This window comes from Onychostoma macrolepis, chromosome 17 (assembly GCF_012432095.1).
Source record: "Onychostoma macrolepis isolate SWU-2019 chromosome 17, ASM1243209v1, whole genome shotgun sequence".
Taxonomy (NCBI): domain Eukaryota; kingdom Metazoa; phylum Chordata; class Actinopteri; order Cypriniformes; family Cyprinidae; genus Onychostoma; species Onychostoma macrolepis.
Genome location: NC_081171.1, coordinates 27,648,307 through 27,672,538, shown reverse-complemented (window position 1 = coordinate 27,672,538; position 24,232 = coordinate 27,648,307). Strand labels below are relative to the sequence as shown.

The window sequence follows — 24,232 nt, the reverse complement described above, 5'->3', positions numbered from 1 at the left end:
ACACACCAAAATGTAACAGGGTTTCACTTGAGATTGTCAATATGAAAGAATTACGGATGGTGCCATTAACAAATTCTCTGCAATGGAAGTACCTTAATAAAATATTGATCAACACACTGTTGGTTCTGGCTTAGTAGACATGTCTCTGTGCTGGGGCAGTATGAAATCCCATGATTTTGCTTCACTTGTTTTACTAAATGTCTCCTCTGTCTTATTAATGTGACATCTGCATGTGCTTTCACATTGTTTATGCTGAGAGAAAGAAAAGATGGAAAAACAAAAGTACCTGAAATAAATGGTCAGTAATTCACCAATAGTTAATACCACAACCCACTATAGACATGAGACTATTCATGAGAAATTCAAAACAGTAGTTATGTTCATGTATATTAAGATGCAGTAGTAGGATTTTAATGTCAAAATCAGTTAAAGAGTTTCAGATAATCTCTATCAGTACACTGGAGAAATGATTGCAATCCCAATGGCATTACAGTGGGTTGAGGACAATAGACCACTGAGAAGATGTTCTGACTCAAGTTAATCTTCAATGACGCTGGAAACAGGTACAGAAAGCAGAGATGATGTGCTGATTGAGATCCTTCAGACAACATACAGGATACAGTCGATAAACTGCCGTTTTTAATTAAACAGCATGTAAAGGAGGATGATGGTTTTATAGGCTAAAGAAATGTTTGTAAATGTAGAATAACAAGGAGAAATGGAAATGATTTTTTTTTTTTTTTTTCTAGACTTAGATTTTGACATAGCCTACTGCACTTAATAATACCTCGAATAAAATAGGGAGATTTAAGACAGGAAAATTTGAAAATTGTAATCAAGAAGAAACCATAGAGCACTTTATGATAGGCTATGTCCAAAGCAGCATAACAATAGGCTAAAGGAAATGGTTGATTTCCAGCTTTAAAAACTGAGTTGACAAACATTTCACAAAAGAGTTCACATGATGAATGATTCAAATTTTCTGTGCAGTATCTGACAAAGACAATTAAATTCAGAAATAAGAATTAAATAGCTAATATGAATAAGGTTGTACGAGCTTGACCCTCACTACTACACAGCAGGTGGCGCTAATGCACCTGAAAGTTGTGCCATAAAACATTAAGAAGAAGAAAAAGGCGGCAGCATAAACGCGTGGTTTACTGTCTTCTGGAAGTTTGCTCGCTGTTGATTTTTGTCTTTGAAGGACAGAAATGAGCGAAATTCCTCTAACTTCATCAGTGTCAAAGGTAACATTGAGCAGACATTCATTAATCCTTACGTGGCTGAAGTAATTTGTTGAAAGTAATGATATTAATACATTTATGATCCATAAACATAATGATACATATCCAGACTTATAGTTGCTGTTTTTCAGGGATGTTTTGTTTTTAAGTCAGCCTCTAAAAAGAGAAAGCGACATGTAGGAGTTGGTGAGTAACGTTAATTATAATAATTATCACTTTACAAACACTTATCTTCCATATCAAGCATTTTCGTTGTATTTATTTGCATGTAGGTGGATATTTGGTGGATGATAGTGACGGTAACGACAGCGATCGCTTTAGGATCTGTCAGAAATTATGGGAAGCTGTTCAAATGAACACAGAGGTACATCCTCTTCTGCATCTGCAACCGCTGTATCTAATTCATTAATATATTCGTCTACTAATACGTTTTTGTTCCATGATAAATGTATATTTTCACAGGTAATACAAGATCAGTTGAATAAAAAGATACTTGACAGTCTTGCAGAGTTCATTAAAAAGCATGGCCTCGGCTGCTCATCTGATGTCTGGAGACAGAGAGCCAGTGAAATCCCAACAGCTGCTCTAATGCTGGGTATGGCCTGATAATTATCTTAAGATTGCTGTCACTTTTATTTTACTTATTTATTTTCCAGCACAACTTTTGTATAATGCACATAGCTCCAAGAGTTGAACATTTAGAAAACTAAAACTAAGTCTGGGTTAATGCAAACCAATTTTTTTAAATGAAGCCTGATTTGTGAAAAAGTTCACAAACTGCTTTATCCTTTGATCCTTTTAATCTTGGCAATAGAATCCGCATTGGCTAGCAAATTTATTTTGCCTTATGCTAAAATACACACTCTCTCTCTCTCTATATATATGTATGTGTGTGTGTATATATATATATATATATATATATATGTGTGTGTGTGTGTGTATATATATATATACATATACACACACACACACATACACATACACACACACACACACACACACACACAGAGTATTATGATATTGAAATAAGTTGCAAAAAAGTGTACTATAACAGATAACAGAACTCTTTTCTTATAAAAATTAACCTGATACATATTTGTGTATTTCTTTATTGTATTTAAATGTTTTAAGCAAACATGTTTCAAACAGATTAAAGTGCAAAAGAATTATAAAGAACACTTTGTTGCCTAATGGCTACATTTGTTACATTAGTTGTTAACGTTTAGTTAAAACAATACAACTGTGCTTTCTTAGATCCGTTAAATAATACAGTTACAGCCTTTATGAATAATAAATTATTCACTGTATTTTGAAGTGCCCACGGTAACAATATCATGCATGTTCATTATTGTAATATATTTTATATCAGCACATTCTTAATTAAATGATAGATATCACAGGAAGTGTTATATCTCGACTCCGCCTCTCTAGTGGGGTTTGAGGGCAGAGGTCAACAATAGTAATTTAAAGTTGTGATGGAAAAAAGTTGTGATGGAAAAAACATTGGTACAATGTACATACAACGTAGACCCACTGTCTATTATTGACCTTTTACTTTCATCTAGGGGTAAATGTGCCAGATCATGCCATGACATTTCGAAGTCTGTGTAATCTCCTCCAGGATTCTGTCACACCGTTTGTGGTGTCTGTTCATGCCAAAGAATGTGCAGGTGTGTATTTTTGCACATGTGAAACTTTTCAGATTATATACATCTGTATCTGTGCAGAGTTTGCTCTTATGAAAATCTCAATGGATGATTGAATAGATAAGCTTTACTCTCTACCCATCTCTGCAAAATAACCATATATGGAGCTTACAATGACTTATGCATAGCCTCATCTGGATATAATTTGCATTTGCATATTTTCATTAAAATGTGATATAATCATGTTTTACAGTAATCCTGTAGTTCTGTATATAACACTTTTTATTTTACAGCTGTGAAGCTCTTGATTCAGAAGGTTCTAGAGCAGCTGATGGGAAGAGGAGTGTCAGTGGATGAAGAACAGGAAGATGATACAGCTTTGCTTCAGAGGACACAGTGTACAATTAGTGCTCTATGTCAGTGGTACAAGACTGTTACCAAGGTAGGACACAGAACATAAACTATGCTTACCTACAATGGAAAGACTTGTTTATATTTTGAAAGAATACATTTTGGGGTACTATTTGCTGAAAGGGGCTTGGTCCATTGTAATGTAAACTCCAGATGATCCTCAGATGTTTTTTTTCTTTTGTAAATTATATTCTTTTTAATGTAATTGTACTTTATGTAATTGAAGTTTTAAGTAGAATAAAATGCTTATTTCAGATTTAAAATCTTAAAGTGAACAATGTTTGGTAAGTTCTAGTAGAAATTTGAAAAGGACCCTGTTCTGTTATTTACTTAACGTGGTATGCCAAGCTACTTTAACAATCAGAATAATTGGTCTTTTGCAGAAACGCGCTGAAATTTCTCCACAAAGGAAAGACAACTTGACAAACAGTGACTTGCCTCAGAGTTTGCCTGTTGTTGTGATCTTCAAAGACTTTGAGGCATTCAACTCACAAGTTTTACAGGATTTTATCCTTATTTGCAGGTGGGATTTGTGTAGTAAAATGTGCAATAATAGTATATGAAGTGTGATAGAATAATATTGTTGCAGTGCTTGCAAGGTGTTTTCTTTCTTTACACTCTTGCCATTAATTCAGCTCCAACTTCTTATTTTATGGATTTTTTTTGTAGATTATTTTTTACACAGACATAGACATTGCAATGTCACAAGTAAATTGCTTCCATTACAATCAGCAAAGCAGTTTTCAATGTAAGCCTTACAAAGCAGTTTCAGTTGATGACCCATTTTCATTTTTGAAAAGCTGTACAGATTCTCCATTTTTTTTTTTTTTTTTTTTTCTTTTCTTTTCTTTTCTTTCGTTAGAAAGTTTGTAGGTTGAAATGTTGATTGTCAAGGTCAGGGCAAATCTCTGAAGCATCATTTAAATGGAACCTAATACGTGAGATCACTCAATTTTAGGATAACTTTCTTTTGCATGCCTTGAAAGCAGTGGTATATCCTTTTTTTTTTTTTGCAGGAAATGCTAAGAATGTTGCATGCCTGAAATTGAAAAGTGGATATAATCATGGTCTGAAAAAGTTTCAACTTAATCAATTTTTTTTTTCTTTTTTTTTTTTTTTTAACAGTCGATACACTCAGGAGCTTCCATTCGTCTTTATTTTTGGCATTGCCACGTCTCCCAGTGCTATCCAGCACAGGCTTCCCCACTCTGTGTCTTCATTGCTCTGCATTGAGGTCTTTCATTCTCTCTCATGTACTCAGCATTTAGCCTCTGTTTTTGACAAGGTAAATAACCATTGTGATATGTAATATAAGTTAATGTCAACAATTTTATTCCGTATGTTCTTCTGATGTCATTGTTTGTTTTTCATAGCTCATTCTGAACTCTCAGTTCCCATTCAAACTCAGCAGTAGGGTGATACAGGTGCTGGTTGGCATCTTCCTCTACCATGACTTCTCTGTTCAGAATTTTGTTAAGGGCCTACAGGTGAGCTGACAAGTTTTAGTTTTTTCAGATGGCCTTTCATCGTGGAATGTGTAATGTTTCTTTGTTGCTTTGGAATGTTATTGCGAAACAAACATTGGTGACAGTGGTGCTACTTATTTGGCTTTTTTGTAGGGCTGGGCGATATATCGAACACGATATTCATGCGCATCTCGTCAGTAAAGCCGGGTCCGTGATTAGCGCTAAATCTCCATCACCTGTTTTCAAATAGAGCGCCATTTAATACACAGAGCCGTAGTTCACTGACAAGCTACACAATATCGCGTTCATTATCGCAGATGAATCGCCTTCGATAATGAACGCGATATTGCGTAGCTTGTTAGTGAACTACAGCTCTGTGTATTAAATGACGCTCTATTTGAAAACAGGTGATGGAGATTTAGCGCTAATCACGGAACCGGCTTTACTGACGAGATGCGCACGAATATCGTGTTCGATATATCGCCCAGCCCTACTTTTTTGCTTTCTGCTATTGAAGCATACCTTTTTCATTATTATGGAAACTGAAAGAAGCCAAAACTTACATTTTGAAAGTTACGTCTTCAGTTAATATATGTGAGCATTATAAAAAATTCCAAAGTCCCATCACTGCAGTAAATTTCAGGAACAAATAGACACATGGCAGTTGTATCACTTCATCTACATGAGATATTTGTGCTTGGACACAGATGATTTAAACTCAATTTTGGATTTAAAATATGGCTTTTATGCAATTCAGTTTTTCCACTGTAATCATTACTGCCATGTTTTCAAAACTTCTGCAAGCATAAAGGATGCAGTCATGTGACCTCAATGATAATGTACTTTGATTGTTACAAATTAATATATTGTTATGCTGTTTAAAACATAATTAATGTGAAGGTGGATGTGATGCGAGAATTTTTAAAGGATACCTATTATGCTCCTTTTTACAATATGCATTGTAATATAAGTCTCAGGTGTCCCCAGAATGTGTCTGTGAAGTTTCTGCTCAAAATACCCCACAGATCATTTATTATATCATTTTGAAAATGCCTATTTTGAGTGGTAGCATAAACACGCTGTTTTTGTGCATGTCTCTTTAAATGCAAATTAGCTACTGCTCCCTGCCCCCTTTTCCAAAATAGGGCTGTGCCTTTACAGCTTCTTTCTCAGATATTCTGCCAAAAACATCTGTTTGGTTTTGATTGTCATGTCTGTCGTGCTGAAATCATGTGTTTTAATCCAAATTAGTGTAAACTTCTTATATATGGTGCACACATTCGAAGCACGCGCACAGAAAGCGGCTGCCACACGGCATGAGAGTACTAAACAAAGTTCTCTTTCATGTCTTATTGCACTTGAGTTGTCAAATACATGTTTATGTTAAAAACACACGAGTTACAAAAACAGTCAGTTATGTCTGTGAAGGAAAACAGCTGGGAAAGAAATTGCATGTTTATTAGATCTGTGTGGCAGCAGCTTAAAGGGTTATTCCACCCCAAAATGAAAATTTTTGTCACTAATCATTTATCCCCATGTCGTTCCAAACCCGTAAAAGCTTCGTTCGTCTTCGGAACACAATTTAAGATATTTTGGATTAAAACCGGGAGGCTTGCAAGTAAATTAAGTCAAGTAATTTACACTGTCAAGGCCCAGAAAAGTATAAAAAACATCGTCAGAATAGTCCATTTGTCATCAGTGGTTCAACCGTAACGTTATGAAGCTATGAGAATACTTTTTGTACGCAAAGAAAAAAACGACTTTATTCAACAATTCGTGTCAATGTTTTTTTTATACTTTTCTGGGCCTTGACAGTGTTAATTGCTTGGCAGTCAACGGGACAGTCACAAGCCTCCCGGTTTTCATCCCAAGTATCTTAAACTGTGTTCTGAAGGCGATCAAAGCTTTCACGGGTTTGGAACGACATGGGGGTAAGTGATTAATGACAATTTTCATTTTGGGTATGGAGAACCCTTTGATATACAGTAAATAAATCAATAAATGCACTGCTCTCTTGTCTCCTCTGAGGCTGGGACTCTAAATAGTGTTCTGTGCTCGTCAGTGCAGCCAAAGACAGAACAGTTAGCATTCTTTACTTGAACTTTCACCATGGCGTTAGAAGTGATACACCGTTGTTGCGTGCGAAAACGGAATGGTGGCGCTACGGGTGAATACTTGCAGATTAAGGGGAGGTAATATTAAAATAAGATCCCCATTCAGATTTTCATGATATGCCACCTTTTAAGGAATATGGATATTTTGCCAGCACTAATGAAACCCTTTTTCTTTCAGTTCTCCATGTTGGAGCACTTTAATAGCCAGCCTCTCAGCATGCTTTGCTGCCAAAAACAAGAGGCCTTGCTTTCTGCCAAGACATTGAGCAAACAAAACGTTGAACGAATCCGCCATCTACCCTCGTTCATGAGGTATACACATCAATGTTCACTCCAGTAAAGGGATTCAGTAACAGTTCTGTAGCTACACACTTAAGTGAACGTATGTCATTGTAGGTATGTGGAGACTCAGGAGCCCCAGGAACAGGTGCGGCTCCTTACCAATGATGAACATGTCAAGGTAACATTATTATTCCACAATAGTCCATGTAATTGACTAAAATATCAGAAATCTAAGCCACTATATTTGCTATTCCTCTTACAAATTCTGTCCAGTATCGGCTGAGACTAGCATACTAATCATAGGCAGTTCTTTGTAATGTAGCTTTGGGTTAACTGGTTAATTTTAAGCGATGTTAATGGCCAAGTTACCTTAGTATGCAAATGTTTGTGCATGGTAGTAACTAATACTTGTGTGTTCATTCTCACTTTAAAAGATTTCCTCTGCATTAGGTCAAGCGTGTGTCTTCTAGGTGGCAAGCAGTTGGTAACCCTTTTAGACAGCAGGGTTATTATCCGATTATTAAATTGCAAGATCAATGTGATTTAAAATTTCACTCACCAGCTTAAATGTTCAACACTGTGTTTAAAGTAAAAGTCTGATTGTCTCTTTAATGTAATGCGTTTATAGATGAGATCCAAGTAGTCAATATATTGAATGTGTCTTTTAATATTAGTTCTGTTACTGATACTCAGTTTTTAATCAAAAACAAAAATATAACATTGCAGTGATGAAACAATAAAGTGGCTTCTCTCTGCTGAACTGCTGCTTAAATCTTTTAAAAAGACAGTGGTGTTTATCACTTTTTCTACATCTCACTGAAAAACTTGGAAGTACAAATTTAGCACATATGTATAATCCCCTTTCTAATTAGTAGCTTTAGCTAAAAGAGCACATTTTCCTTTTACTGCAAATTAGAATTGCCGTGGTAGTCAGCGTTATTGATTTTACAGTGTTCGGACATACACCGATTACATTTCTTGCATATTGCCCCCACCGTCAAAAACACCTATTTGGCATTATTTTTGTGGTTAATATAAGTCAATTTGTCTTATTGTTGTGATTTTTTTTAATTTATTTTTTTATTTAACAATAATAAACCACAAGCTAGGCATATGTTTTAAAGTAAGGGGAAAAGATCTTTCATTTGTTAGTGTTACAACACTGGTATATACAGAGACACTCACATGACATGCAAGAAAATGTATATTGTTGCCATGAATTAGGAATTTGTTGCCTCATTTTATTAGGGAATATGGGAGTAATAGTAATGTTTAAAAGCATTACTAACTCTTTTTTTTTTTTTTTAAATCCTATTTTGAATATGCACATTTATGATAAATGGAATGGAATGACTGCATATCTAACAAATTAAATGAAGTGAACCCAGTACTAAATCAAAGAGTTAACTGTTATTATTTTGAAAATAGACATGACCAGGTTGTGTAGAGATGTAGAATAGGTCACACACGGCTCTCTCATTTATATTTATTGAAAGGGGAAGGAAAAAACTGTTTGTGATTTATGTAGGAGTCTTTTGAGTTCAAAACATATATTTTAGTAGAATGTCCATTTTTAAATTATACTAGACGACGTTTTAATTCAGAAAATATATTAATGGACATTTTTAAAAAGGATTCTCCTGAAATTTTAGAATTTGTCATATACTTAGTTGAAAGGCTGTTTATAATTGTTATTGCTGTTTTTGAATTTATTATTATTTTATTTATCATGTATTTATTTTTTTGTATGTTGACTTTTTAAACAATTGTTAAATTATTGTAAACATTATATTGAAACAATATTGATTGAATTGTTTGAATGATGCAATTGAATTGTTTTTGCCATAAATATAGCCATTGCTGTTGACATGGTATTAAATCATAAATAAATAAATACTAATCTTTTTTTGTTTTATATCTTTTCAGGAAGTATGTCAAAAATTACTTAAAAACCTCCATAAATACCACAAGAATTACTATCCCATTCTACAGTGTCTGCACTCTTTGACCTCATCACTGCCTAAGTTTCCTCTGGGAAAGCATGTAAGTACACCTTTTTATAACCCCATTTTACATTGTCCTTGTTACATGCATTTATTATAGTAATAACAGTAAATAATGCATTATATGCAGCTAACCATAAACCAAACCCTAATCGTAACCCTAAAGAAAGTGCATGGTTTTCAATTAATATTGCTGGTAACACTTTACTTTAAAGCTGCAGTCCGTAACTTTTTTTGGTTAAAAATGATCCAAAATCAATATTTGAGCAAGTATATAACCAACCAGTGTTCAAAACTGTCGCCTTACTTTAGCCTGATTCACAACGGTTAACTATAATGTTTTCTAATTTGAGTGGTACTGGTAGGAACTTACGGGAAATTCGAGTACGCTGCTGCATCATTATGTCACGTATGTAAACGGATCATTTATAGCCTTTTCTCACAGTAGCTCGAATAATTAAATTTATCATATTTATGGTGGATTGTAATCCAGAAAGGATTATGTGTTTATGAAACACATGTGAATGAAATTAAATTATATTCTAGTTTTAAATGTGCTTCTGATTACAGATACACAAGATTACACAAGGGGATTACACGAGATTTGTATTTTAAAGAGAACCAGTTCGAAGGAAGAATAAATTGGTTTTTGGGAAAAAAGAATTTCTTTATATGAAATTCGAATGGTATGACAATTAGAGATTAGACTGTACAGAAATTGAAATCTACATGCTAATACACACTCTATACACAGTCATGCAATGCTGATGTTGTTAACATTAACAATTTGAGAACAAAGTATAATAATAATTTGCAGGGTTTGATGTGATATGAGCTAAGTGATCGCAAGATTTAATCACCATTGGCAGTGCGATTTATTGTAGTGCTTTTTTTCCTCAGTTGGTCAGAACAAACATGGCAGACTTGTTCAGATGACAATATCTGGTGAAAATTATTATTTGGGTCATATTCCAAGACATAGGCTAGTACTGCAGCTTTAAAGGAACACTCCACTTTTTTTGGAAATAGGCTCATTCTCCAACTCCCCCAGAGTTAATAAGTTGAGTTTTACCGTTTTTGAATCCATTCAGCCGATCTCCGGGTCTGGCGATAACACTTTTAGCATAGCTTAGCATAGATCATTGAATTCGATTAGACCAGTAGCATCGCGTTCAAAAATGACCAAAGAGTTTCGATATTTGTCCTATTTAAAACTTGACTCTTCTGTAGTTATATTGTGTACTAAGACCGGCGGAAAATGAAAAGTTGCAATTCAAAGTTGTTCCTTTAAGGTGTCCTTGTTACACGTTACATGTACTTACTAGGGATGTGCGGGACTAGTCGACTAAATGGTACAGCTCCTGCTAGTCGGCACTGAAATCAATAGTTGATTACACAAGAGAGAAAAAAATTACCATAATTTTAACGTTACATTTAAAACATTTTAACAACAAGCTAAAATAAAACGTTTGAAAAATAATAAATATCAAAATGTTTAAAATATTTAAATATTTTTAAAAACCTATCTGGGCGGAAACTACATTTTACCTCAGACCTTGCATGCGTTTTCTTCATGTCAGTTGCGGCGAGCTCGAAATGACCACGCGAAGAACCAGCAAGGTGTGTGATTATTTTGAATTAGAAGGAAACGGAAAAGTTTTGTGTAAAGTGTGTAATGTCAAATTGGCTTACAATAACTCTACTGGAGCGATGCGTAATCATATTCAATACAGTCCGCGATCCCATCCGCGCCGTCTATTCCTCTAACACCCACTTCGGTGGTGGTGCGGGATTTCCAGGCTCTTTTCGAAACTGTCTGTTTGCTTGTAGTTATCTCTCTGCGTGCCTGTAACTTCAGTTCCTGCCGAGCGCGTTTTTATTCAAGAGCAGAATCGCCCCTAGTCCCGTTTTTCACCAGACCACATTAACATGTTAAATTCACTGAAATTCAAATGCGCATGCTCCAAGTAAAACGAGCATTGTTTTGTTTTTAGACAATATAGCCAACATGAAGTACATTTTTAAAAGCCGTTTTAATGCTATTCCTTAAACTTTCCTATTGTTTTTTTACTTGTTTTAATATTTATTAAATATTACATTATTTGGCTAACTTTATATGAAGAATTCTGTCAGTCTGTTTTCCATTTCTGCATTGCTCCAGCTGATCTGAATAAATAAGCTATGCACTTGGTTATGTTGAGTGTATGCTCTTCATTATTTTCTGTTTAACGACCGCCTAAAATGAAATTATGATAACGTGAGGCAAGCATATGGCATAATCGTGACCTATTTTTAGCAGATTTCATTGAGGGATTTGACAGTGTGATGCAAAGATTAAGTATTTCTTTTTTGGGGGTCTCTAGCTCTTACACTAGTCGACTAGTCGGATACAAAACTTCCGTTTAAACGACAGTCAAATTAGTCGTAGCGCACATCCCTAGTACTTACCAGTCCCGGCGCCATGGGCGGGCAATGGGGGACCTGGCCCGCCCTGTGAGTCACTAGTGCCCGCCCTGGACGAGCCTGCTGAGTAAAGAAAACACTGTACTATTCAAACATCAGTTATTATTTATTTACCCTTGCATTGCGAAAAAGCGGATATCTGTCTCCTCCAAGCTGTGTACGGCGTGTCAATCTAAAAGGAGGCGGGGTGAAGTTACGAGCTTTCGCTGAGAGCTTGAGGATCCAATGCCGTTACGAAGTTTTACTGACAAGCTCTTTTTAATGATTGGCATTGGTTAAACTTTTTAAAACCCTCTGATTTAAAATAATAATGACGAATTATAATAGAGATATGAAGTATTTCATTTTTCACGGCACACCTGACTGGGCTAGGGTATGGCAAGAGGCTAGCGTCACATTTTCAGTCGTGATGGTATTCAGCACTCTTGGTCGTGTGATGTTGCTTAACTGCAGCCTGCAGGTGTACGGCTGTACGCACAGTGCGTACCATGAGCGCTCAGACTGACCTGAGATTTGCCCCGCAAACATTTCAGCAGTAAATTATAGGAACCCGTGTGTTCCGTATTTCTGTCGACTAAACCAGCCATGCCATTAATAATGAATGTATCTGTCTTTTGCATGCCAAAGTCAATTTCTGCTTATAAACATTGCTTCAAATAGAAAGAGAAAATCGTGCTACATGCACTTTCATGAGATCGGGTTAGACTACAACAATTAATTTGTAGCCTATTTTATAAATAGGAATACAACGAATTCATGACAATGTTTTACATTCAAGCTACCTGTAAAATTTATAGTGAAAAGTTCTTTAAAATCATCTGGAATGCAATAAAGTAATTTTAAAAGCTGTTGTTGCATGGATTAAAAAAATAGGCTTATAAATAATTCACACATCAGACAAAATTGTGTTCCAGAAAATCCTTTAAATCTTAAGGAATTCAGAGCAGAGCAACATAAAAATCAGAAAAATATATAATCGTGCCTGTTTTAGGCTTCTCCTTATTTTTATATTTTAGATGGTGGTGATTAAAATGACTCGCCATCTCCTCATTGGACTTGCCTTTAGAGAGAAATGCATCTTTACGGATTACATAATGAAAGTTTTTGTTTTCGATTTGAATTATTTCGTTTTAAAGTAGTAATTTAAAGCTTTCTATAGATATATTTATTATATTTGTGACTCAATTTGTTGAGTTTCGGTTCATCATTGTGAAGCGCTCCTGTTCAAGACGAGACTGCAAGCGCATCCTCGGTTTTCCTATTTATTTTAATAAAAGCACAACGTTTTGTTGATATTGTGAATGCACACAAATAAAAGTAGACCCTTTACAGTTCCGAATGATGTATTACTCTTACCTTTTATAAGCAAAAATTACGGCATATTTTAAGTTGTTTCCACTATCAAGAAAAAATGCAAGTGATCGCTCTGGTGCCTCCATGTCCTGCAAAGTGCGCTTCAGCTTCCACTCTTCACACAAACGATTAGATATGCACCTAGCGCACATTTATATAGTTCAAACATTTAAACTAACATTGTGATGCTTGAACTGTTTATATATATTTTATTTTAGGCAAGTCGTGGTGCTTGGAGAAGGCTAAATTGATCAAACATAGGCTATGATCAGCTCACTGTCTGCCACTGTCTTGGTCGTTACTTAAAAAAAAAAACCTTACATTTAACGAACAAAAAGTGCTCCAAACGTTTTTATATTATCTTTATAAAAAATGAAACGAAATATAATCACTTTACCATTACATATGTCCCGGATAAGCGGACAAGCGTTGATGTCGAGCCCTGCGATGTTTAGACTGCTTCAGGTCCAATCTTTACGACGACTCTGTCTGTTGTATTGCGTCAGTGGAGTTGTATGTCAATTCTTCCTCGTTTTTTGTCCATTTAATTCATAATTAATGATATTATGCATTGCAATGAGGTTGATCTCATTTGTGCCCCCCTGAAAAAATGAAATGCCCGTCCGTGAATTTGTGTCTGGCGCCGGGTCTGGTACTTACTATTATAATAACAATAAATGATGCGTAATTACATGCAAGAAATCCTAAGACAAACCCTGTACATGTAGTTAATTATTATTACTCTGTATTTAAATGTATAATTGTGACAACCTTAAAATAAAGCGTAACCAACCTTTTCAAAGCAAAGTCTTGTGTATAAGTATTAAATAACAATCCCTTATAGTTAATGCAACTGTTGCTTTTCTGTGTGAATGTGGGACTCGTGGGGAAACCTAAAGAAACGAGCACAGCACAAAAATTCACTGAAGCTTATAGAAACATAGTGCTTTAAAACCATTCAGGCACTTCATGGCCATTCTCAAATCAACTCCTGTGGCCTTATGGAGAAATAAAGTGTCCATTGGGTGTTGTTTTTTTTTTTTTTTTTTTTCCTAAGTGTCTCCTTAAGAATTTCACTAGAAGTAGTAAAACTGGCCCTTTGTGCTTATAGATACGAGAACTGCATGTATCCTGCATTGAGAAGAATTTGTGGGAGACAGAGGAGTATGACTCAGCCTTGCAGCTTCTGAGGTAACTTGGCTACCGTCTGGTCAGAAATAAATAAATAAATTTCAGTGTCACTCTTCACTCTTAATTCATATTTCTTTTGCAGAATTCTAGCAAAAGATGAGCTTGCTGCAGCTCTACGGAAGTGTGCTGAAATTCTTAAATATGCCAGTACCAAGAGAATGCAAAATGTTTTGCAACAATTGGAAGATTTTATTGGCAGATTGGAAGTGCTGGAGGGTAAGTCAGACAGTATGTGTACCAATTAGCTTTTTCCCCTGGAATTACCAGGGAAACATTTGGGATGGTGTTGTGTTTTTTTTTTTTTTCTCTTAGCAAATTATTTACAAGACACATCAAGAAATCTATTCAAAAAACATGTTTCCATGGTAGTTTTGCAAAATTTCTTACTGAATAAAACATTTATTCAGCTCGGACAACTGTTTTATCTGCATTTTTGTGCATCTTGGTGTTTCCATCCAACTGTTTATTGCTAGAATGCTGTTTAAGACACAAAAGATGCTTTTACATGTATGTGCACTGTATTATCAGCATATTCTCAACTCTAGTATATATGTGGCAACGTTAGTAAGCAGTTCAGCTTTTTCTTGCCAGCTGATGAACATTGAAAACATAGACAACTAATCAGAATCCATGCTGCTTTAAGTGGCAGACAACATATTTGCAGTGCATGCTTATAATAAACAAACACATTCATTGGCATTATTATCGTTATAGTATTGAGTAGATATGTCTTTCTTAAAATGATAGCTTTACAATAAATTAGTTTTTGCCTAAAAGTTGGTGGGCATGGTCATGTCTTTCATCGGGGAAGCATGTTTTATATTTTCTGAATGTGATCTCTGCCTGAATGTGTTTTCTGCATTGTAGTGTAGAAAACTACTTGCGGTAAAGGTTTACTGTAATGACAAGGGATGCAATAATGCATTTATATTTCCTTTAGTTGTTAAAGATGGTAAAAATGGAATTTACCTTTTATACTACAATTGGTTAATTTATAATTTTTCATGATGTTCATAATTATTTATCATTTGTAATCATTTGCAAAAAAAAAGTGCATTCAAAAATTCATGACTAGATGCACAATAATACATTAACACAGTAATACATTGCTTTGCCTATCAGGTGTCTCTTCAGAAGATTCCTCTGGAAATGGCATCATCTCAGGAAAAATGGAATATCAGAGAACAGATCTCTTTCAGCTTCAAAAGGCATAGTATTTGTTGTCTTTCTTGGCTAATCTGGATTTTGTTTACCACAGAATTATTTATTTTAAATATTTTGAGGGTGTAGGGAGGCCAAGTCAGTTATGTCATTTGCTGTGCTTCATGGGAGTGGGTGGAGCTAAAGAGTGCTTTTTGTGTGTTTTGCTTGTTTTAGCTTTGTGATTTGTGGAATGTTTTGAACGGCATCATGAGTAATGTAGTTTTTCACCCCAAATTCCTCAGTTAAAGATGATTATATTAAAGGTGCAATAGGTGATTGTCTTCAGAAACATTTTTTGTTATGCTGATTGAAAGTCTCTTCACATCCCGATAGCAATCATTAAGTTAAGTGGTCTAAATGTATTTATACATTCTGTGGAAGGCGTAGGACCAAGAAATGTTCGTCCAATGTCAACCCCCCACCCCCCTGCATATTTTGCATGTCTCGCTTAGTTAACACACACCTGAATCAGATAACCAGCTCGTTAGAAGAGAGCTACATGCATGAACTGTGTTCCGATTGACATGCCCCCTACACAGTGTTCTTTGCAACCTACTCCCTGAGCAGGGAAATCCAAAATCCATTGAGTTTACTTCTCTTCGGAACATTCATTCACGGATTTGCGCTGCAAAGCATCTTCACACACAGACGAAACTTACTAGAGAAGTGTGAAATGTGACATAATATACCTCTGTAAATAAATACTATTTAAATTTACGTCTTGCACACTTTAATGCCCTTTATATGGAACATATACGCTCGCTTCGAACTGGAATCATGGTGGAATATCCTGTGATTTCCACTTCACAGAGCACTTATGGTCGAATAGAACAAATGTGATAAGAGCTACATATGAAACGTGCAGAGCTGGGGGGTGCGAGGACTGGAATTGGGAACCGCTGATGTAGCATATTGTAGGAATGTTGTCTCTGGTATACTGGTCTGTGAACATATATGCGTGCAGGGAGCGTGGCTAGGGATGCAACGATTATAGATTTTGTTGGTACGATTATAGTCTGAGGAATAATCACGGTTACACGATTATTACGATTATTATGCATGTATTCATTTCACAACATAAAATCAGAAACACTCTTTAGATATTAAAGTGTTATTGATTGCTACCTTTTGAAACAGAAATAACACCGTAACCAATAATACAGCACAAAAAGTACATCTCTCCTATTGGAATTAAAAAACGTGACCTCTGCTCTGTAAACATCCATGTCAGTATTTCCTTTTGAAAATAACGAATGGAAATAGATCACAAATGTATTTGGTGTTTTCATTTTGTATATTCTTTCTACATTTCGGTACAGAACTTGGAAAGAATAAATTGACTTATGAATAATACTATAACAGGGATGATAAATCTAAATATAAAATGATGATAAAATATAAGACTAATATTAACTTTATCCCACAGAGGGCACTGCTACTAATGAGGGAATAAACTAAACTATTATTGTAATCAACTGTGATCCATACTTATTCATTTTAATAACCTTTATTCATCTGATTTTACATATGGCCTGAGAAAATATCTATTATTTTGGTTTGTGAGATCGAGATCGAGATCGAGCTGCCCACACAAACATTTAGGAGGACACTATCGACTTCAGTCATTTCTCTGGTGGAAATAAAGGATCCTGGTAGCCCTTCGGGCAGGTACTCTTTAGATTTTGGTAGCCCGAAAATTAATTTAACTAGCCCAAATTAAAAATTACTATTTTATTTTATTATTATTATTTTTTTTTTTAATATAGAAAATCAGATAGGAGTTTAAATGTCAATCAAAAATATTTTCAAATATGAAGGAAGGAATTTTATTTCACTATTTACAGGGTATCTGCAGAATTTTTAAAAATATATTTAAGGCAATTTATGACCCATTTTAAGAGCTGCACAAGTAAAATGAACACAGAATGAGCGGGGTTGGACAATGTCTATGGTAACACAGTTTTGAGCCATAAAATTACATGATTTACAGTTCAGATACAGGTTTTCACAAAAACAAAAATCTTATACAACAGCGTTGTATTCATTCTCTGCCACGAGGTGGCGCTTTAGAGCGCTGAAATATTGCGGTTTCCTGGAACGCTGTACACAAAGCAGCTCGCGCTCATAAATGCTGCTTTATCAGGAATTATAGGTAAAATGAAATTAAAATGCCAATGACACGTTTCTGAGGACAGTCGGTTCCCTTCAGATACATTCACATAAAGACATCCGCGCCATGTTTTGACTTGAAACGTGCAGCGCTCATATTTATTCAATGACATCATTGCCTTTTGAAGTTTAATCCTGCCGTATCGCGACTCATGTCTTTCAGTCCCCAACTCTTAAAATTATAATTAGGACATTTCTTACACCATTTAACGTATTTAAAACTTTTTATGGCCTTAATTTTGATACAACTCACTTTCAGAGTTTTTAAGGACCCGCGGGAGATCTGTATTTAAGGAGCCGTCGGGCAGGCAGTGATACATTTTGGTAGCCCGACTGGAAAACACAATAGCCCCGGGACGTCGGACTAGCGATTTTGCGAGCCCTGGTTAATCTAGTAGCCTCCATGTCTCTGATAAGCACGGCATTTTAAGATGGTGCACCGCTAGTGTAACTTTGTTTTCGTTTTGCGCAAGTTTCAACAGTTCCATTCCGTGCAACAGAAACACTCGGTGTAGCAGAGCCTTTACGATTAATTAACCGTGACGTTTTAAAGCGCGGTTAATCGTAAAACCGGTTAATCGCTGCATCCCTAAGCGTGGCTTTAGATGGCGTTTGCAGGGAGGGTGGAACGTTCGCTTTCAGTGCTATCAGGCTAAAGTTGGCATTTTCCAAGATGTCCTACTGCACCTTTAATATTAATGTTGATATTAGTTTGCTTTTATCATTACTGTAGCACCTCTGGTTAAGTCTGGAATTCAGTGCATAATGTCTAGTGTTTTAAAATCTGATTAGTTTTTAAAAGTTGTGTAGTGTATTCCAGTCTTTTAGAATCCAAAGATGCTGTTGTTTCTTTTCAAAGTTTTATGTTGTCATTGGAAAATAATTATTAATGATTATATAAACAACAGCTAATACCTAGTATTGTAAAACTTCAGAACTAGGCAGTGTTAATGTAGTAATATTAGCAATTCTACTAGCTGGAACATATACTAACCAGAAATGCAACACCACGCAATAAGCCAGCAATGCCTAGTAGTGTTGGGCGATATACTCAATTGTCATATCCTATCGTCAGCCTGTGAGATCGCCGGTACACGATATTATCGTGCTAATTTTTTTAATTATTTACTTCGTTTCATTGCCGGAAAGTGAACCAACTCCAGCAAAGGCTAAAAGCAGCTAATATTTTTAATACTGAATTTGACTGAATTTGTATTTAACATGATAAAAATTTAATAGAAACATTGTAAGTTACAAATTATAATGCTTGCATGTCCTCACAGCAGCTACAGAAAACGAGAAAAGAACATTTACATTGCCAAATAACATCATCACTGACTTCAGTCTAGCACGAGTTTATGCACTTTAAAAAACACTCCCGTTATAATCAGTGAAGCTTTCTACACTGTATGATGGATACATTTCTTGTACATAAATCGCACATACATCTGCATTTTGTTGTTTATGATGAGAGAATTCACAAGAGAGCTGAATTCAGTCAGCGAGCACGCACAATGAACTACAAAACTGCTGTTTCAGCGATGACTCATCTGAGCGCCTCTGATTGGCCATTGCATTCACAAACTCAACGGAATCGTGCGTGATTTGATTTGTGCAACACTGTAAAAACATGGAAAAAGAAATATGATTGAACATATGAACCCAATAATAATAATAATTGTCTTGCTATCGTCAGTGGCATCAACCACAGACGATATCTCAGACAATAGTATCGTGTATCGAAGATAGTCAATCAACACGACCCTAACGCCTAGCAAGATAACTTGCATTGCCTTCAATAGTACATTTTACACTGGATGTGGCACAATGCATCAATGGATGACTTATTATTTCTGATGTACTTCATATGATTGCGCTATGTTCACCAACAGGACAAATGGATTTGGAATATTCACTTTGACATCTAATGTAGACTGTCTCAAATGGCAACACAACATGGCATTGACATTTTTATTACTCCTTGTTCAAGCTCTTGTTTTGTCCAGGCTGGACTATTGCAATGCTCTCTTGGCAGGTCTTCCAGCCAGTTCTGTCAAACAATTAATCCAGAACGCTGAAAAGAATGCATGTTGTACCTCTGTTTAATTAATTTTATCCCCAATGCAATTAGAATCATTAATTCATCAACTTTTTAATTAAGCAGTGTGTAAGGCTTGAATTGTATCCATTTTTTCTTTGTGTTGTGTGTAACGTGACTAGTTACTGTTTTTTTTTTTTTTTTTTTTCTCTATTTGTATGTTGTTATTAATCTTGTTGTGTTGGTGAGCCAAAGACAATTTTCCACTTAGGTGGACAATAAAGTTTTACATTACATTACGTTTATCAATTTGCACTGGCTACCAATAACTGCTCACATAAAATTCAAGGCATTGATGTTTGCCTACAAAACCACAACTGGCTCTGCACGCCCCTTTACCTAAATTCATTACTTCAGACTTGTGTGCCCTCTAGAAACTTGCGTTCTGCAAGTAAACATCCCTTTATTGTGCATCCCAAAGAGGCTCACAATCACTTTCACAGACTTTTAAATTAAATGTTCCCTCCTGGTGGAATGACCTGCCCAACTCAATCTGAGCAGCTGAGTCCTTAGCCATCTTCAAGAATCGGCTAAAAACATCTCTTTCATCTTTATTTGACCCTCTAACTCTAGCACTCTCTATTCTAATTCTGTCGTTTTTTTAAAAACTTGCCCCGTTTAGACTTGCACTCTAATCATTTACTGCTTGTTTTCTTAAAAAAAAAACAGAACAAAAAGATTAGAAAAGCTAGTGTTCTTTTTATTTTTATTAATTAAACAATTATCAAAAGCAAAAAGGCCTCTAACACTAGCTTGCTCTAGTTGTTTTCAATTCTATCGGTTTTCTTTTTGTTATATAATTTAAAAAAAAACCTTGCTATGTGTACTGCGCTAAGCTAACTGAGACTTGTTATAGCACTTGCATATCATTGCGCTTTTGTTGATTTTGATTGCTTCCATTGTCCTCATTTGTAATTCGCTTCGGATAAAAGCGTCTGCTAAATCAGAGGTCTTCAACCCTGCTCCTGGGGACCCACTATCCTGCATAGTTTAGCTACATCCCTAATCAAACACACCTGATGCAGCTAATCAAGCTCCTCATGACTTCTTGAAAATACACATGCAGGTGTGCTGAGGCAGGTTGGAAATATACTCTGCAGGACAGCGGGTCCCCAGGAGCAGGGTTGAAGACCTCTGTGCTAAATGACTAAATGTAATATAGTAAGTACATGTAGGTAGTTAATATTACTCAGCACTTGAACGTATAATTACACTGTGACAAGGTACATATACTAGTGAATTTGACTTCACTTTATTTTAAGGTGTCCGACTACTGACATTTTGGTATTGTGACCACACTAAGTACTAGATTATAGGACCATACTATAAATGAAGTACTCTGGTTTCAGCTTTGGAAAAATAACATTGGTGGATTCAAAATTAACCATTGCCATGATTCTGTGCGCAGACTCTGCTTGAAAAAGAGTCCCGAAGAACAAAGAGAATGAATCCATTCGAAGTGCTTCGAAGTGAGGTGATAGAGTTTATTGACAGCCTTGTGAGGTGAGTAGACAACATTAAGCAAGGTGTGCTTAAGTATTTGCTTCTCTCACAAAATCCTTTATGCAGTGTAAGATTTCTGGGTCTCTTTTCAGACAATACTTGACTCCAGCAGAACTCCAGCCGCTCAATGAAGTGTGCTACTACAGTTCCTCTGGGGTCCTGAGACAGCGACTCAATGTCACCCCACGAACATCCATTCAAGCTGCTCTCAGTCATCCTTTCTACTACTTGCAGGTAACTAATACCTCAACTGAATAAACTGATTAGTCAAAATGAGTGGTCAAAATAAAATTCAAAGAGACACCGTATGTACAATTCTTCACCTTTTCATGAGCCAATATGTTGCATTGCAGAGCTTCCCAAACTCATAAAGCACACCCCCCCAAATCAATGGATTTGATTTTTAGCTGAATAGACATAAGTGTAAGGCTGAGGTAGATTCAACACTCATCACATTTCTGTGTGTATTGTAAAGACACATGCAGCCAGAACTGCTTTTCAGGGATGAATTCCGTCTAAGGCCCCGTTTACACTAGTGCGTTTTAAAACGATCTCCATCTACACTACACAACCTAAAACGCATGTCACGTGATCATTCATGCAGGTACAACCATAGATATTTATAGGTAGATTCCCTATTATTTGTATGGTGGGACGCGTCTGCGTGCTTGGAGCGGTTCAATGAGGCATCTACCTTTTACATATCTGTGGGTACAACAATGCACATGATGTTATTGTTTACACGGTCGTCAAGGATACGCAGTGCTGCGAGTGTGGGCAGCCACACCATTGTTTTCAAAACTCTGTTTTGCTCCGTTTACACTGAAACGCAACCCCGGAGTTTTCAAAATAAAACGGGGTCTGCGGCATTTTCAAAAGTCTCCATTTTCGAGAGTCGAAAATGCCAGAGTAGTGTAAACGATAGGTGTAACCGTAGCAAATGTTATGCATTTTAAAACGAAAACGCACTAGTGTAAACGAGGCCTAAAGCAGCGGTTTTTAATACGGGTCCTCACGACCCATGTCCAGACTGTTTGGACTGAGGTGGCCCATGTGGGACACAAACTCAATCTCATCAACATGGTGGCATGGGGCATAAATCAAACATTTTGTTGGCAACAAATTTATCAGCTGAAATTGGATATTACTTTGTTCAGTATTTACACACATTCAATGTTTAAAACTTTGTGATCCAGAGGTGATGATGTGTAAGAAATTTTTGCAAATATTTAATCCTTTGAAGGGGATCTTTTACTCACCCTTACAAAACTTTTTTGTTACACAAAAGATGATATTTTGAAGAATGTTTAAAACCAAATAATGTTTGAACTCACTGACATTTTTTCCAAAATATTGTTACTGCAGTGTTAACAACAGCGATTTAGCCTGTTGTTTTATTTTTAGATAGATAGATACATAGATAGATACATAGATTGACTGACAAACTGTCACAGACACCACAAACATATCTGACCCAACTGATTTCTACAAATTTTTATTTGGTCAGTGCTGCTGTTTATCATGCAAAGGCTGTTAAACCATTTGTGATGTTTGTTCTCTTCCATAGCGCCTTAAAATATAAAAGTTTGTAGAAATCAGTTGGGTCAGATATGTTTGTGGTCTCTGTGACAGTTTGCCAGCCTCATTTGCCCCAATGGAATGCATTTTTACAATGTTCGAATTGCTCCCTGTTACCTATATAATGCACATTGTGCCATTCACTATATGGAGGAAAAGAATTGTGTGAACAAGTGATCGTTTTCAGATGAAGCTTTAGCATCTTTTTGTAATGTAAGGGTCGAGACGCTTCCGATACTTAGAGAGCATTTCACTGGGCAGAATGCTCTCATCAAAGTTTCTGATCGGTATTGAAGGTAGAGAGAGACTAAATTTTGAACACGCATGCCTTCTAAATGTTAATTGTGTCATTGTTTAGAGGCACATGAGCTTATAGATAACCTCAAGGCCAACATGCATGTAAAATCAAAATTGAAGGTTGAAAGCTGCGAGGACTTGAAAACACAGATTGAGTGATGTCTTTGGAAGTCTGCCCAAATCCATGTATTATAGGGAAAGTTTACCCAAAAATAATAATGATCATTTACTCACCCTTGTTTATTTTCAAACCTTTTTGACTTTCTACTGTGGAACATGAATTTTTCAGTGTGGTTTTTTTTTTTTTTTTCTCTCCATGCAATGAAAGTATTGTTTGGTGTCCAACATTCCTCATATACAATATAGTGGTCTATTCTGTTTTTGCTGCAGAATGAAAGCCTGAAAACAGATACTGGCACAATCTCCAGTACTGCACCAGACCTCTGCATTGTATACAAGCTTCATCTTGAGTGTGGAAGACTCATAAATCTATATGACTGGCTTGAGGTATAAACAAGCTAAATCAAAATCACATGTAGAGGTGGGTTATCTTCATCTAACAGTGTGGATTGAATCTGACATTTTCAGGCATTTGTAACTGTGATGTCAGCTGCTGAGGACCAAGATACTAATTCTGAGGAGGGTGGCAAATTTGACAGCCTTAAGCAGTATCCTTTTTGACATATTGCTCTGACATATTACAATGTTTTAGTAATGAAAATGTTTCTTATTTAATTAACTTCATTAAAAGTAGTTACTGCATTTTTTTTTTTTTGATGTAATGTTTAAGTTAAAAATTTGTGACTCATAAATGTACAAATTGTTAATTGCACACATTTACTTGCCTTTTAAAGTTGTCTATAAAACTATATTTTTAATATGTATTGTTCTTAACATTGCCAGCGCTCGTTTTATTCAGGCTGTTTCAGAGATGGAATTTCTTGGTTTTGTTAAATCAACAAAACAGAAGACTGACCATGTGGCAAGACTGACTTGGGGAGGTTGTTAAAGAAATGCAAAGCACTGTTTCCTGAGCACAAGAGACTGGCCTGACATGCATGAAATAATTATGTATTTTGCACCACAACTGTAATTTGTACTGCCAGCTTTTTTTTTTTTGTAATATTTGTTTCCATTTTGATTATTTTGAATAAAAATAATATGCTGTTTTAATGTCTCCGTCAAATATTTTAATTCACTAGATCTGGGAA

The 24,232-nt window shown here is 35.8% G+C and overlaps 1 protein-coding gene across 1 annotated transcript; it reads left to right on the top strand.

Annotated features, from left to right (window-relative positions):
* The first annotated feature begins 1,092 nt into the window (after positions 1-1,092).
* On the top strand, positions 1,093-24,175 carry orc3 (origin recognition complex, subunit 3). The gene is made up of 20 exons (XM_058749643.1): positions 1,093-1,247; positions 1,376-1,430; positions 1,517-1,608; positions 1,707-1,839; positions 2,810-2,914; positions 3,184-3,332; positions 3,685-3,824; positions 4,427-4,586; positions 4,675-4,788; positions 7,060-7,193; positions 7,278-7,341; positions 9,090-9,206; positions 14,094-14,173; positions 14,256-14,389; positions 15,296-15,381; positions 21,052-21,146; positions 21,239-21,380; positions 23,412-23,528; positions 23,610-23,689; positions 23,925-24,175. The coding sequence occupies exons 1-20, from the start codon at positions 1,212-1,214 to the stop codon at positions 24,028-24,030; spliced, it is 2,139 nt and encodes a 712-aa protein (XP_058605626.1). The 5' UTR covers positions 1,093-1,211; the 3' UTR covers positions 24,031-24,175.
* Positions 24,176-24,232: the final 57 nt, after the last annotated feature.